General features: G+C 53.2%; 1 protein-coding gene across 1 annotated transcript in view; it reads right to left on the reverse strand.

Moving 5' to 3' along the window:
• TGFBI (transforming growth factor beta induced) overlaps positions 1-14,470 on the reverse strand; it is a 33,044-nt gene that overhangs the window by 1,037 nt on the left and 17,537 nt on the right. The window contains exons 7-16 of the mRNA XM_082623994.1: positions 13,108-13,249; positions 10,353-10,565; positions 9,375-9,512; positions 8,665-8,810; positions 7,464-7,600; positions 6,486-6,616; positions 3,775-3,899; positions 2,177-2,279; positions 1,502-1,581; positions 78-102 (exon numbers count right to left, since the gene is read on the reverse strand). Of these exons, the coding sequence (XP_082480120.1) occupies positions 78-102; positions 1,502-1,581; positions 2,177-2,279; positions 3,775-3,899; positions 6,486-6,616; positions 7,464-7,600; positions 8,665-8,810; positions 9,375-9,512; positions 10,353-10,565; positions 13,108-13,249 (1,240 nt within the window). The remainder of the gene's footprint in view (positions 1-77; positions 103-1,501; positions 1,582-2,176; positions 2,280-3,774; positions 3,900-6,485; positions 6,617-7,463; positions 7,601-8,664; positions 8,811-9,374; positions 9,513-10,352; positions 10,566-13,107; positions 13,250-14,470) is intronic.

Consider the following 14,470-nt stretch of genomic DNA (forward strand, 5'->3'; position numbering starts at 1 on the left):
CAGATGGCAGGTTTGGGCCTGCCTGGGGGTAAGACCCAAACAAGTCTACAAGGACTTCAAACCCAGACCAGACTTACCTAGTTTCACAGAGCTCTGGGTAGCCTGAAAGAAAACACAAGGTGTCAAGTTTTCTAGTGGATGTAATACCTACACCTGCTCATGGCAGCGGCTTTGCCCATTGCCATCCTTGCTCAGAAAAAAATGGTGGGGATGGGGGCTTCCCTGGTGGCGCAGTGGTTGAGAATCTGCCTGCTAATGCAGGGGACACGGGTTTGAGCCCTGGTCTGGGAGGATCCCACATGCCGCGGAGCGACTAGGCCCGTGAGCCACAACTACTGAGCCTGCGTGTCCAGAGCCTGTGCTCCGCAACAAGAGAGGCCGCGATAGTGAGAGGCTCGCGCACCGCGATGAAGAGTGGCCCCCGCTCGCCGCAACTAGAGAAAGCCCTCGCACAGAAACAAAGACCCAACATAGCAAAAATAAATTAATTAATTAATAAACTCCTACCCCCAACATCTTAAAAAAAAATGGTGGGAATGAGGTAGAGGAAGGGGAATGTGGAACTGCTGGGCCCCTGGGAGCCACTCAGTCAGTCGTGGCAGCCCCAAGTGATGATGTGCTAGCCCCAACCAAGGGGACTCTGAGGCGGACATTCCTGGGATGCCCCAAAGTCAGGCTTCCCCCCAGACTATCAGCTGGAGCTTGCGGGGCTGGGACCGCACAGGGGGTGGCTTTCAGGAATAGGAACTATGGGCCAAGAACTCTCCTCAAGGGGCGCGAAGGAGAGCCCTATGTCCAAAAGTAAAGGAACGTATCCCAGCTCCATACCTCTGGGTTTAAGACTACCTCCTGCAGGCTCTTCTGTGGGAATGCAAACCTTCTGTAACATGACCTGTATTCCCAAGGGGCTCCACCTGACCTGAGGGGAGCCTGAGTGGGACCCCTGGGCCCTGGGCAAGCTGGGGAACAGGAGGAGAAGCACAGAAAGTCCAAGAGGTTCTGAGAGGGAGGTGGGGCTGAGGCAAGGAAGGGAGGTTCCCCACACACAGAGGGCCCTGGATCCAGCACCCACACCTCTGCCCAGCAGGGCCCCAGCACTGGCCATGGCGGGCTGCATCACGGAAAACAGAAGAGTGACTCAGAGCCCAGGCTCAGGGCAGGCCAGTCCGCTGTAAGGAAAATTCAAGATGGAGTGCCCTTCTCAGTCAGCTGGATTCCAGAGCTGTGTCTGTTCTCACCAGCTACGGCTTCCCCACGCACTGAGGCTCAGAGGCCTCGCTTGGCAGGCCTCGGCTGTCGCCCACAAAGGAAGCCGGGGATGCCTGGGTTCTTTGCTCCGAACTCCACACAGGCCAAGGCTAAGGCTCCCCATGGGAGTGGAGAGAAATTATGGGAGAGCCCTGGGAGGACAGCCAAGGAAGACAGGAGAGTCCCCTCCATGAGCCCAAGTACAGGACCCAAGGCTGTTCAGGGCAGGGGCCAGCGTAAGCAGGCATCTTACCCTGGAGAACGCAGACGCCTGTTTGAAGATTTCAAGCGCAGAGTCTGCGAGCTCGTCCCCCCGTTCCTGAGGTCTGTTGGCTGCAGATAAAAGGAAAGGCAGCTTCAATGAGAGAGAAATGATTAGCGAGTCATTCATAACCACCAGGACTGAGGGGGCACTGTTGGGTTTTCTCAGATGAAGTTTTTTCACATTCTCAGATGAAGTTTTCATTTATAACTTTCCATAACTCGTGGTGGAATTTGGCCCGTGGGGAGAGAGCTCAAAGAAAGGTGAATGCACAGGTTCAGGAGAGAGACTAGGCTCCACTGCAGCTTTGCTGGAGGTAAAGAGAGCTCACCGAGGGCAGGATGCTGCAGGAGGGGTGCTTTGACCCATGTTCACAGCATTCACATGTAACAAACAACTGGGCTCTGTTCGAACAGGGCTAGGACAGCCAGGCAATTCAGCAAAGAGAAATCTGTCCTTGAGTTACTGGGTGTAGTGCACTTGAACCAAGAGTTCCTAAGTTACTTTTCAACCAGACCCAGAAATGCCGTCCACAGATGCTCAGTCCACACATCCCACATCATTCTCATCTTTGCTTACAGCAGGGTTTCTATAGAGCACCAACGGCTGTGTGTCGAGAAGGGCCAGCAGCAGGATGAGCGGGGACGTGGTTCTTTAGGGCCTTACCCGGAGGCTGCAGGACACTGGAGATGGCGTGGACCACGCCATTGGTGGCCATGATGTCAACTTCAGTAACAGGTTCCTTATTGACATTCACCATGTTGTTTTTCTGGGAGAAAAAGAGACAACAATTGTTGAACACCAAGCACCTTATCCATTCTTAAACCTAGCAAATGTTTACTGAGCACTTCTGGATGCCAGATCCTGTGCTAAGTGCTGGAGATACTCTGGTGACTGGAACAGACCCTGTCAGCTACAGACCTTTGGTCTGGTAAGACTCAATTTAATCCCTGTGTGGACCCAGCATGTTGCAATTTACAAAGTGCTCTTTTGTGTGATTCTCTTATCCTCACAGCAGTGCGTGGTGAGGAGGTCGATATTATGGCCTCCTTTAAGCTGAGCAGGTGGGACAGCTGGGAACAGAAGCCAGGCGTCCAGCTCTGGGTGAAGGGCTCTTTCTACTTTTCCTCCATGCCTGGCTTCAGAGTTTCTCATAGGGTAAATCTGTCTCAGGCTTTCCTGAACAACCCAAGGGGGAAGGGGGAACTGGAGCCTGAGACCGACAGGACCCTGACACCCCAGACTAGGAGCTGGGAGATTCTCAGGTGACCTGCAGAAGTCAAACAAGTCATGCCATCCCTGCCTGCCTTCCTGTGCTCCCGGGAGAAGCTGATGAGCACAGGGATGGCTGGAGGCCAGGAGAGAGGCGGAGGGAGCAGAAGCTGAGCCAGCCACATGCTGCAAGGGTGGTCCCTCCACGGGGTGTCAGTGGCCTTGGCTGGTACAGCCAGGGAGGCCACAGGCAGCTTTGCAGAGCTGGGCTGCCTATCTGTTCCCTCTCTTCAAGGTAGGGACCATCGGAGGCACCTCCAAAGTGGAATGTGCAGAGTAAGGGAAGGTTCACAGAACAAGCGTCAGAAGAAAAAGCCTCCTGGGCTGGTCTGGTTCATGGTACAGCTCAGTGAACCCCTGGACTTGGGGGGGATAGAGTGGGAAGAGGACTGGGAATTGATCTTTCAAGACTTGTAAGTAACTATCATTTCCTTAAGGAAAGGGAGATTTAATAGCTTCTCCCAGATGCCAGTCAGATGCTTTATTCCCCTGCAGATCTGGAAGTTCTTATTCTGGTCTAACCACAATCTCCCTTGATTTCCCTGAAGACTCTTTTTCTTTTCCTTTCCTTTTTTCTTTTTTTTTTTTTTTTTTTTTTTTTTGGCGGTACGCGGGCCTCTCACTGTTGTGGCCTCCCCTGCTGCGGAGCACAGGCTCCAGACGCGCAGGCTCAGCGGCCATGGCTCACGGACCCAGCCGCTCCGCGGCATGTGGGATCCTCCCGGATCAGGGCACGAACCCGTGTCCCCTGCAACCCGTGTCCCCCCGCCTGCATCAGCAGGCGGACTCTCTACCACTGCACCACCAGGGAAGCCCCTCCTTTTTTTTTTCTTTTGTTTCCTTTTTTCTTCTCGTTTCTTTCAAAATGCACTCAGAGATTCAAGATGCTTCTTAAACACGGAGTGTGTGTCTAATGCCATCCTAGGGACGAGATGTGCCCTAAATCCCAGTGGTAGGGCATGGCCAGCCTTTTAATTGTTAAACGTACTCACCGAGCTGACTTCCAACTTGTCGCCTTGGAGAGACTTCAGCCGCACCAGGGCCCCGATGCCTCCGCTAACCAGGATTTCATCGCCAACGTGGTATTTCAGGAGGTTGGCAAGCTCCTTGGCATTGCCTGCATGTTTGTGGAAAAGAAAGCAGAGTTAATCCTAAGGCTGGTAACTGGTGTGGTCAGGGAGGGCCCAAAGTAGAAGATGTAAGCAGTCACCCCCGAGATGGAGGAACCCCTGCCCAGGTAATAAGCACTTATTCAGCACCTACTGTGTGCTCAGCCCTCCGACCCACCGTGAGCATAATGGTCAGGGAAACAAGGCATATGAGCGTGGCCATGACTCTACCTGTGCACTGGATGGGCTGCTAGGTTAAGTACACGCTTCTGTGATGCTGAGAAAGAGTTAATCTATACTCTTCTGTGAGTATGACTCATGTTTCCATGACTAAATATTTGCTTGGAAAGCCAGGGGCCTTTCCAGCACTGGCATCTGAGACATTTCATCATCAGCATGGCTCCCAATAGTTATAACACAGTAGTGAAATATTTACATTCTGCCCTCAAATGCATATTTTTGAGACGGCTGTTTCCTGAAGGGAGAACTTAAAAGAGTCGACAGCTGTGGTCTGGAGGAGCTATGGAGCCAATGAGGTCAGGGCCAAAGGGGGGATCCCTCCACAGTGTCCCTCCTCATCACGTCTCAGCATTCCTTCCGGCCCACATCAGCTCCTCCGCCCACTGGGGAAAGCAGCCAATTGCTCATAAAGGTGCACAGGCAGTCCCCAAATTAAGTGTGGGAGGCAATCTTAAGGCTGCCAGCTGCCCTCTCCTCTGCATCGAGGCTGCCCCTGATACTCATGTTACCAGCCAAATGGCTGGGTATCCCCAGGGCTTATGGACGGCTATTTTCAGCAAGGTGAAACTGAGAACAGAGGAAGCTTTAAAGTATTTTGGGGAGTTCACTTGGTTATGGATGAATCCACATGAGTGCCATGGGATGGAGCCACCAGGTACAAAGGGATTTCCAAACATCCACAGCTTGGAGCTGGCAAGAGTTTCCCTTCCACCAAAATACGGCCAGGGGCTTCCCTGGTGGCGCAGTGGTTGAGAGTCCGCCTGCCGGTGCAGGGGACACGGGTTCGTGCCCCGGTCCAGGAGGATCCCACATGCTGCGGAGCGGCTGGGCCCGTGAGCCATGGTTGCTGAGCCTGCGCGTCTGGAGCCTGTGCTCCGCAACGAGAGAGGCCACAGCAGTGAGAGGCCCGTGTACCGCCAAAAAAAAAAAAAAAAAAAAAAAGAAATTAAAAAATATGGCCTGGAGGTGCTGAGCCAAGCCAGCCCCCAGGATGGGAAGGGTCTCCTTCTTCTGAGATCTCTAACATCTGGATCGACCTCTAACACGGGGGACAGGCTCCATGCCCCAGGCGTGCTGGGGTCTAATCCTGCCCGCAGGCCTGAGGGAGGGCGTGTTCAGCTCTCGCACAGCTGAAAATGAAAGGCAAGCCAAGCAGGCGTGGGACACCTGGGGAATATTCCGTTCCTCCTGAGCAGAGAGAGAATGGAAAGTTTATGTCCAGAATGAATGCCTCCCCTCTCCTCAGGAACCTACGTCAGCACCACAGACACAGGCATTCATTTACCAATAAGGAAAATTAAACAGGACACAAATTCAGTTCACAGCTACCCGAGCTTTTTGTTCTGTACTCCAGAGCGGGAAGGGAGGTGTAGACGATTTGGGTCCCAAGGCTTAGCCAAGATCCTTCCTCCTCCTCCTCAGACTCACCTTTCTGCACTGGGTGGATGCGTCGTTCACAGGCATGCGTCAGAGTAAACACCGCAGGCCCATCCTACCTCCGCACCATCATAGCCATTATCCCATTATCGATGGGGGACGTGTGCCCAGCATTGTGGGCAATGCTCATTTAATCCTTATTAACACTCTGAGCAAGGTACTCTTACCACTCCTATTTTACTAATGGGAAAACCGAGGCCCGGAGAGGTTAAGCAACCTGCAAGAGGTCACTCAGCTGGTAAATGCCAGAGCCAGGGTTTGGTCTGCTTTCAGGTAATCTGGGAGTCCAAGCTCTTCATCACTAGATTGTCTCTCAAACATACTCAACTTAGGGCCTTGATGAGCTTCTCGGTAAAGCTTTCATCCCGAGGTACATGTGATGCAGGTAAATGGCTTCATGAGCAGGTTCTCACAGGTCCGCAGGGGAAGCCATGCCTTGTTGACTGGGCTGCTTGTCATCTACCCTCAATTCCCTTCTACTCTTCTCTGCCTTGTTCACTGCCCGGGGAAGCTGACAACCGTGAAGTGCATCATCCAGGCTCCCTCACCCTCCTGTGATCAGCTGCCAGGAGGCCGCTGAAGGAGGGCCAAGGCATCTAGTGGCCTCCTTGCCATGGTTCTGACAGCAGCTGCATGTGGCTCTAGCCACTGTGCTATGCCCCTCCTCCTAGGGTCTCCCTGGACTGGGCCTCACCCCACCACCCCCTGCCCCCAGCACCCCCAGGCCTGGAGCAGTACACACTGGGTACCATCACCCTTTGCTGGTTCCTTAACCCTGCCCACACCTCTGCACATAGTCTTGTCATTAAATTCCTCTCACTCAAACCCTTCATAATGTGCCAACTGTTTCCTGCTGAAACCCTGACCGATACAGTTACCTTAGAGAAGCTGAAAAATGTACTTAGGTTGGTCTTTACCCAAGAGTTTGTTCAGTTCTCCCGGTGGCAAGGCTTGGAAGGCTTCATTGGTAGGGGCGAAGACCGTGTAGACCCCTTCCCGGTTGAGGGTCTCGGTCAGCCCTGCAGACTGGATGGCGGCTACCAGCATGCTGTGGATACATACACGGAAAAGGTCACCTCCCTGTCTGTGTGTGAGGGGGGGTTGTCATTTGCCCAAATACCGCACCGCTGTGGGTAGGTGGAGCCCAGAGCACTGGCATATGACATACCCCTTGCTGGTTTTCCTACAGACAGTGAACGATTCTGGTCTGCATCTTCTCTCCATAAATGCTAAGCTCAGTTAAAAGCCAGAAGTCAGTGGCCAGAGGCGGAAGGAGGTAGGGAGAGGTCAGTGCCATGGCTGACCCAGAGACTGACTGAGCCCCAGGGCCTGAGGGATGTGATTCCGGGGGGTGGGGGGTGGGGGCAGAGGGTGGGTGGTCTCCTAGGCTCTTGTGCAGATGGCTGAATTCAGTGACAGGAAATGCTCGATGTCACAGCACCCAGTGGTGAGTGGGCAAACCAGAAATGGAGAGAGCAAGGCAAGAAAACAAAGGGACATCAGGAACCTGAGAAGGAAGGAAACTTCGGGGGCAATAAGCAGACACTACACAGAGTGAGACTCATCATGCGCGCAAAGCCGGGTGTTCTCAGCTTCCCTGGGACTTTAAAAGGAGAGCAGGATGTTTCCCTTGCCCTTCAGGAATACAAGTGCAGCTCCCTCCCTGTTCCCACGGGTGTGAGGGTTACACTTCCAGAAGCGACCCTTCTTCTCAACCTAAGTTTTCAAGGTGACCCTCGTCCTTTCCGAATCCCCAGCTTGGGAGATCACACGGGCGCACGGCCAGTGTTCACTGGAGCCCCGAGGAAGTGGGGAGCTCGACAGACACCTGAGGCCACCGTCCTGCCCCAGCACGGCCAATTGCAGAAGCACCGCCCCGGGATGGGGCCGGTTACCTGAAGCGACTGTCCCCCTTCAGCACGTCCATGACGGTGCCCACTGGGGGCGTCAGCACCCGGTCCATGGTGAACAGGGTCCCGTACCTGCCCCTCTTGTCGTGGGCGGCGATGCAGCTGTTCTCAATGCACAGGCTCTGTACAAAAGAGGGGCAGAGAGAGGCCAGGTTACCCCCCAACCCAAAGCAGGGGCCTCCCGATTTGTTCAGGGCATGTGCTGATGGCTTCATCCGCAGAGATCAGTGAATGTATACGGGGCTGCAGCGTTAAGACTAGGATAGGGCTTCCCTGGTGGCACAGTGGTTGAGAGTCCGCCTGCCGATGCAGGGGACACGGGTTCGTGCCCCAGTCTGGGAAGATCCCACATGCTGCGGAGCAGCTGGGCCCGTGAGCCATGGCCGTTGAGCCTGCGCGTCCGGAGCCTGTGCTCCGCAATGGGAGAGGCCACAACAGTGAGAGGCCCACATACCGCAAAAAAAAAAAAAAAAGACTAGGATAAAAACATGTGTTTCCTCCAGGAAAGAAAAAAATGAAAACGGCATTCCTTAAGGAAAGAAGAGCTATAGAGGCCCCAATAAATGTACAGAGAGGGCCCATAATGAGATTATCACGTGACACGAGAGGGCCATTGACAATGATCAAATAAAGAGATAGAGTCTCTTCATTTATTTATTTAACAAATTGACAACCGTCTTTAGCCAAATTGGTGCTGGCTGGTCCTGAGCAAGGGCTATGTTGTGTTGTACTTCCTATTTGATATTCCAGGGTAACTATTGGGTTTGAAGAGAGAGAAGAAACAGGAGAAGAGGGAAGAGAAGCTTTTGGGCCAAGGAGGGCTGAGTGTCAGTTCAGGCAAGGCTTCTCTTCACGGGAGCTAAGAAGGATGCAAAACCTGCATCCCTCCTCCCTTCGTTCCTCACTCTGGGTTCAGGGTGGATGGCTGCTTACCCAGCCAGGCCAGACAGGTGTTCAGTTTATTCCCAAAGGCCTCCGGAAAAGAGGTTTGACTCTTTTGGCAAGACCCCCATTTCAATCCTTTGATATCAGATATTCTTTCTAAAATTCCTTCCTTCCTTATTAGAAAACAGTTCTCAGGCAAGCTCCTGCTTATTGAACACTTTTTTTTTTTTTAACACTAATATAGCTTGCATTTCTTGGAGCTGAGACAAAGAAAGAGCATGATTTAGGACCCAGAACTTACATTACGGTAAACAAAAACTCTCAGTTTTTTGCCGCCCAGAGTTTCCAGGATCTGTCCGTGGTACAGATACTTGGAGGCCAGCTGATCTTTAATCATGTGGTTCAGAAGCAAATTCTTCATCCGGGCATCAATTGGAGGGGTTCCATCTGCAAGAGAAGGCGTGGTCAGGTCCAGACAATGCAGCAGAAAGCCGGTCCCTCCTTCCATTTGGAAATAGAAATTGAGAAATCAAGCAAGGCTGCCAATATTCCTTAACATCTGGCATCTTCTGAGAATTAAAAAAAAAAATGTCTAGATAATCAAGGGTGTTTGGAATTTTGCCCTAAGAGGGAGGGGTAGGCACAGACACAACTTGGCCCTTCTCTGCCTTCCCCATGGCCATGGCTCAGCTGTATCCTCACTCTGACCTCCTGTCTATCACACTGGCAATTGACCCCACAAATAAAAAGACAAGGGAGTGCTTTGTTCTCCCAACAGATGCACACTCTTGAATTCTGAGGACAAGACTGCCACGTGCATCCTCTGCTCTACCAAATGAAATAGCAGAGCCTCTTCACTTTCTGATGAAGTCACATCTGCTTTTGGCTGAGCTGGGTGGAAGCACGAATGGTCCACGGGGAGCTGTAAATTGGGGAGGGTGCTGTGGAGGTGACAGCGGTGGGGCAGCTGCCCCCAGAGACAAACGCACAGGGATGCCTTCCCCACGATACCTTTGAAGACAGAATTCATGGGGGCCAGGAGAGTCAATCGCTCAGTTCCTGAGAGATGAGTGCCAAGGCCAGCTTGTCTGAAAAGGTCGACAGCTGTGGAAACATCGGAGTCCGCAGCCAACTCAAACAGCGTCTTGGCTATAAGGAAGGAGAAAGTGGGTTCAAAAGTTAAAAGTACTGTTTTCATTTATCATTCGTCCATCCCAGAGCATGACATACATCAGCAGGAATGTCATCTCTTGAGTCAACAACCCCTCTAAACACTGCTGGGGCACAGCGGGTTTGTGTCATCAGGGGAATGGTCCCCCAGAAAAACCTCACCAGTTGGGGAAGTGAGGTGAGGCTCACTTGGGCAGAGGGCCTCTGTCCCAGCCCTTGGTCAGGGTCCTGTCCAGTGCTGGGGAGGAAGTAAGCATTTGTCTGTGTCATGGCTTCTGAAGAGTTGACAATGCCAGTGACCACACCCACAGAAAGTTTTCTTCTGGGTTTTTTTTTTCCTGTGAAATTCCCTCACTCATTAGCAGTAGAACTCCCTGGAAATCCAGGATGGGGCAAGGATGCTGAATGGGACCCAAGCCAAAGTCCATTCAGTCATTTTTCCCTGGGTCAGCGACCCTGGGATCCTTGGGCATGATTGAGAAAGCAAATGCTCTGAAGTCAGCAAATGGCCCTCTGTGCCCAACCAGCGCAGGCAGATCTGAAAGGCTTCTGTGATTGAGTCGCTCCCTCCCCAGACACCTCCAATGGCTCTCCCCACTGCCCACAAGGTAACACCTGGACTCCCAAGCCTGCAGCTCAAGACTTCATAATCTGGCTGCAACCTGCCAGGTGCCCAGGCTGTCTCTCCTGGAAGGCTGTGAGTTGGGTGCAGACAGGGAAGCGGCTCCCAATATCCCCGAATCCCCCCAGCCACGCCACCACGGACGGCACAGGGGACAGCAGAGCCGGCAGGCCCAAGGACCCCGAGGCCTGGATCACCTGAGTCTGGAATGAGCAGCTCATCGATGAAGTGGATCACACCGTTGGTGGCCACGACGTCTTTGTTGGAGATGATGGGCTTCCCGTTGATGGTGAGCATGTCCCCGCTGCAGCCCACCTCCAGCGTGGTGCCCTCCAGGGTCTCCAAGGACAGCCCCGCCACGATGGCTTCGGCACACATGGCCGACTTCAGGATGTGGTTGTTTAGCAGGTCTGGGGGCCGAACAGGACACAGGTCAAGTCAGTGCCAGCCGGGCTGACCTGAGGCGCCAGTTCGCCGCCTGCCCCGGCTAGGAGGATTCCTTTCTCTCTGAGGCTAACAATCAGACGAGCCTGGGGTACCACGTGGCCTGGATCCTCTTCTTCCTCTCCTCCTCCGAGCCTCTAAAACTAGTTGGGCTCTGTGCTGTCTACCTGAGTTTGAATCCCAGCTCGGCCACTTAGCAGCTCTGGGACCCTGGGCGAGTCACTGAGCCTCTTTGGGTCACAACTTCCTCATCGGTCAAGTGGAGATAATCACAGCATTCATCTCCTAGGGCTGATGTAAGGATGACATGAAACTCTGAATGTAAGCACCCAGCACAGCGGCTGATGACAGAGTAAACGCCCAACAAATGCTAGTGATTAGCTTCTTAGTACCTGAACTTCAGGGTGAATTCTCTTATTTGTATCTGAACTTCCCAGATATGGGAAAAACTCAAATGAGTTTACCTTGGGATTTTTTTTATCTACTGACCTTTATGAAAATGTAAAGTGTGGTAGGAAAAGATGAAAACTGTAGCAAATGAAAGTTCTGAATTATTTATACATTTTATTTGTTTTTGTTCATTTTACCCCAAGGGTCTACTTAGTTGCCAGGGCCCTTTAGAGGCTGGGGATGGTGATCAGTAAGACATGGTCTCTGCAGCCCCATTCACCCCACCCATAAATCATAAATAGAATCGTTTAATTATTTGCCCAAGTGCTGCTTTAGGGACAGGGCAGGGGCTGGGGGTGCTGAGGCTGCAGGAGCAGTGGAGGGGACGTGCCCCAGCCCCAGCCAGGCAGAGCTGTTCCGGGACTGTCGCTCACCAGGGTCCCCGGGGCCCTTTGTCTTGCGTGCTCACCACAGAGGTGAGTTCCAATGTGTCCTGAGTGTGGGAACCAAAACCGCACTGTCACAGGCAGGAGGAAGCTCTGAGGCCCCGCAGAAGTGCTGAGGGCCTTGAAGGCCAGTGCTGACCCGATTCAGCTGGTGGGGAAGACAAAGGGCGGCAAGACCGCTGTGGGAATGAGGCCTTGGGGATTTAGTTTCTCAGGGAAGGAAGCCGAAGGCCGGGGGTGGGGAGGTGGGTGACCTGCCAGGGCCCCTCAGAGGGTGAGCCAGGCCAGGGCTGGAAGCCAGTCTGCGAACGGGCACTTCCTGTCCATCTGCCGACCCGCTAGCAACCAGGAGACTGTCAGGTGGAGCGTGGTTGCCCGCCCTCCAGCCTGCAGTGGCAGCCCCACACAGAGGGCCCTCGCTTTGAGCAAACAGCTTAAAGTGGGAAAAGGCAGATGCGCAAAAGGGATACACTTGGGGTGTTTTTTTCACTTTATAATAAGGTGTTCTGATAGCTACAAAGATAAAAATGTGTTCCGTACAAAACATGTTTTAGGGGGAAAACAGCTCTAAATAAAAAGCTAAAATGCTGCGATGCACCCAAGTCTCATCTCCTTAGGCTGCGGATGCCCATCCCTGCCCTCATCCCCATGACCTTGGGAGTATCTCTGAGTACTACGCTCAGCACATCAGATCCCCAATGACCTGTTTTTAAGTCTGTTACACCAACTAGGTTTAAACTTCCTTGATTGCACCATGTTCCCTTTTGTGGCCTGGGTTCCTGGCACCACAATATCTGGACATAATAGATCCCCATCTGTGCTTTCAGAAATGTGCCCTTTCCCATCCCTGCATAGCTGCAAGGAGAACGTTTTACATTTATGGGGTGTCTGAAATGCATTAGGCATTTCGAAGGTGGGTTTAAATAGATTCAAAATAAATGAAGTCATCCCTGGATTATATCTGGGAGGAGTAAGTGTGATTGCAGGGTTGGAGTGCACAGGGGACCTGGGGCCTTTGAAGGGGACCCAGGGACCCGCAGGCAGCATCTCAGTGGTCCTGGAGTTGGGGAGCTGGGGTGGCAGAGCCTGGCCTCCCCTCCTAATCTCCCTCACGTGCCTTCCCATGGTCCTTCCCTCTCCTCCAGCAATAATCAATACTCCTCCTAACTTATCAGCTCACTGAGAAGGTGAGGAAGGACCCAGCCATGAAGAGTCAAGAGTTGACTGTTTCGGGTTTTTCACTGTAATTTTGGATTATCCCTGAGGCCCCCGGCCAGACACAGGAAGAGTTCAAGGGTCAACATGATGATGCCATTTTGAGGATGCCAGCACCTGCCACCCCCTCCCCACACCTCCAAGCTACTGCCCACTCCGGCAGCCTCACTCTAGCTTTGATCATTTGGGCCTTTAACTCTTCCAGACTCTGGCCACAGCTTGCTTTGGACCTCCAGCTCCACCGCCCTCCTCAGCCCAGCTGTGCCCCTAGAAAAAGGCTGCTGGACTCCTCACCCGCCCCTCTGCCCAGGGTTCTGCTGTGGCCTCTGCAGAGACACAGCCAGTTGGGAGCAACGGGACAGGATGGCAGGCAGCGTGTCCATCTTGGACCAGAGCAGGCCTTGGGCTTAGTCTGGCCACTCCAATGAGGCAGCAGCAGAAGCCCAGGGGTGCTCACCTCTCAGGGCCTCTGGGTCTCCCAGGATCCGGTTCAAGGTCTCAGCGGGGATTTTCTCGAAGGCCTCATTGGTCGGGGCCAGGAGTGTGTACTGGCCATCACCTTCGAGCAGGGTGTTGAGCCCCGATGCAGCCACGGCAGCCTGTGGGGAGGGGAGAAGAGGCAGCGTTCCCTGAAGGCTCTGGGCACACGTGGTCTCGCCAGTGCTCCTCTGGAGGGCTCCAGACTTCTGTAGAAGCCCTGGATGAAAAGATAGGCTGAACCAAGGCTTACTTCTTCCCACGGCCTCCAGGAGCCTTGCCAGCCTGAGCTCCGCCCACTCTGATCACCTCTTAGCTGCTGCTCTACCTTCCTCCTTTCCACCCCTGGGCTGTTGTCCTGCTGTTCCCGGTGCCCTTCCCCGCTTCCTTGCTTCTCTGACTCCTATTCATTCCTTGGGCCTTGACGAAAATGTCGTTTCTCTAGGTAGTCAACTTGGCGTTGCCCACCCCCTGCCCCTGCCCCCAGATGAAAATGAGTCTATTAGACACCCTTGCACAGCTTGCTGTCCTTCTCTTGTTGTGCAATTCAATCGTTATTGGCGATAATTATTTGTGTGGGCTCCGTGAGCATAAGGATGACATAACCCCTTCTCTACAGAGCAGGAAAATGATCTTCTAAAAGCATCCTGCTGCTCCTAGGACGAGATACACTCCTCGCCGGGTCTGCAAGGCCCCGTAGGATCTGGCCTCACCAGCCTGGCCACTCCCACCTCACCTGGCTGCCTAGTGCTCTTCACTCAGCCCTGCAGGCCTCCTTCTTGCTCATCCTGCTTCTGAGCCTGACTCTCGATCTGCCTTCTGCCAGCTTAGCTCTTGCCCCTGTGTCTTGTATAACTGGCCATTCCCAATATTTAGGCCTTGGCTGAAAGGTCACCTCTTCCAGACAGACCCTTCCTGGACCAGCCAGTCCCCACGGGCCTCCTCTGCTCACCACTTACTGCCTGACTTCACAGCACTTAGCATGATCTGTGACTGCCTTGTCTGTTTCTTATCTGTGTCCCCCAGAAGAATACCATTGCCAGTGGGGACAGAACTTTGTCTTGTTCTCCTCTATTCCTCCAGCACATAGAGCACACCTGGGAAGTAGCAGGTGCTTAACGAGTATGTGTTAGCAGAAGGACAGGTGGGCATTCGAAAGAGCCAAAGGGAAGAAGAAAGGAAGGAATATGTGCCAAACCTGAACAGTAAGAGGAGGTTACTCAGTGGGGATCAGCTGCTATTAATCAAAAGGTGTGCCACCAACTTTGTGGGAACATCGTCCCCCTGCAGACCCCTGACCTTTGAGTGACCCAGAAGGAAAGCATGGGAAGAGCTTAGAAAGC

Source organism: Mesoplodon mirus, assembly GCF_964341445.2.
Source record: "Mesoplodon mirus genome assembly, chromosome: 5".
Classification (NCBI taxonomy): domain Eukaryota; kingdom Metazoa; phylum Chordata; class Mammalia; order Artiodactyla; family Ziphiidae; genus Mesoplodon; species Mesoplodon mirus.